The sequence below is a fragment of the Capsicum annuum genome, chromosome 11 (assembly GCF_002878395.1).
Source record: "Capsicum annuum cultivar UCD-10X-F1 chromosome 11, UCD10Xv1.1, whole genome shotgun sequence".
NCBI classification, from domain to species: domain Eukaryota; kingdom Viridiplantae; phylum Streptophyta; class Magnoliopsida; order Solanales; family Solanaceae; genus Capsicum; species Capsicum annuum.
The window spans coordinates 68,125,218-68,126,738 of record NC_061121.1 but is presented as its reverse complement, the minus strand read 5'-3'; the positions used below and the strand labels follow the sequence as shown (position 1 = coordinate 68,126,738).

At 38.2% G+C, this 1,521-nt stretch overlaps 1 protein-coding gene across 1 annotated transcript; it reads right to left on the bottom strand.

Moving 5' to 3' along the window:
* Positions 1-755: 755 nt before the first annotated feature.
* LOC107846397 lies at positions 756-1,265 on the bottom strand. Its single transcript, XM_016690803.2, has one exon. It carries the CDS (start codon positions 1,263-1,265, stop codon positions 756-758), a length of 510 nt encoding a protein of 169 aa, XP_016546289.1.
* Positions 1,266-1,521: the final 256 nt, after the last annotated feature.

Here is a 1,521-nt window from a genome sequence, read left to right as displayed (position 1 = left end):
CTACATATTGAATTGAAGATGTAAATGGTACACAATACAAAACATGGATATTCAAAGCAAGATCAAGAGCAGGTGAAATTTGAAGTAAAATTTGAACAGAGAGTGTAGGGGAAATGGGGCAGTCGATTGGTTCTTTAACTATTCATAACCGTGATCACGGTCACGTGGCTACCGCCATTACGGTAGAAAGGGTGTTGCAATTGCAGTAACTGAGGCCATTTTTGGTCCTCTATTTTCCCCTGCTTAGTCCACTATACAAGAATTTCACATTTTCCCTTTCATCCTCATTTAAACACCTTATATCACCCAATTTCATGGATTAATCAATTAAAAAAAATAAAACCTACTCTACTCAATCAAAAATACGGATATGAGCCACTTTTATGGCATTGGTAGTTTGCCTCCCACTTAGCTCCTAATTTATCATCGCGACACGATGTTCTTTATATTTTCAAGTTGGATTCTTAACAGACCCATCACTCACCTCTGTATCCTCAACATCAATAACAGACACTAATTGCAACTCTATGGGTTGTTTCTTAGTTTTCCACACCGAAAAGACACTTCATCATTATTGACCCAAAATTTTACTTCTCTTAGCTCCATAGCATAATAGCTCTTCCGGTTGCAAGGAAAGGTTGGCCAAGTATTATAGGTACCTCTTCGTTGATTTCACAATCAAGCACTATAAAGTCCACTGGAAGGATGAAGCAGTCCACCTTTACTAAAACATTAGACAAAACCCCAAGCGGTTTCTAAATAGACCAGTCCGCCATCAATAGCCTCATTATTGTTGGAGTAGAAGTACCCAATCTGAGTTTCCAATAGATTGCATAAGGCATGAGATTGATTCTTGCACCAAGGTCACACAAGGCTTTTTCAAACTTGTGTGTCCCTATGGTGCAAGGGATTGTAAGGGCCCCAAGATCCTCTTTCTTCTTTGCTATAGAGATAGTCATGATAGCGCTACACCCATGAGTAATTTCTATGGTTTCACCATAAATAAGACATTTCTTTGACATCAACTTATTCATAAGCTTAGCATATCTCGAGATATCTTGAATTGCCTCTAGCAATGAAATATTAATTGGAAGTTTGCTAAGCATAGCAAGGAATATATTGAACTTGGCATTGTCATCCTTCTTTTTGAGTCTTTGAGGGAATGGGGGATAAAACTTCATGGTAGGAAATGGATCAATTTGTGGTTCATCACTCTTAACTACCTTCGGATTTTCCTCTTCAGCATCCAATTCTTCACTTAGCATTAATTCTTTTTCATTCCCCTCTTAAGACTTCGAATCCTCCTCAATTGAATCATTCACAAGATTCTTATTCCCATTGATTTGTTCAATATTGGTCTCTTTTTCAACATCCACCACAAGATCAGCGAGAGCTTTGCCACTCTTAGTGACGATTGCTAATACTTGGGCATCATTCTTTGGATTCACAATGGTGTCACTAGGAAGACCTCCTTTTTGTCTAGCATTAAGTTGAGTGGAGATTTGATCGATTTGAATCTCC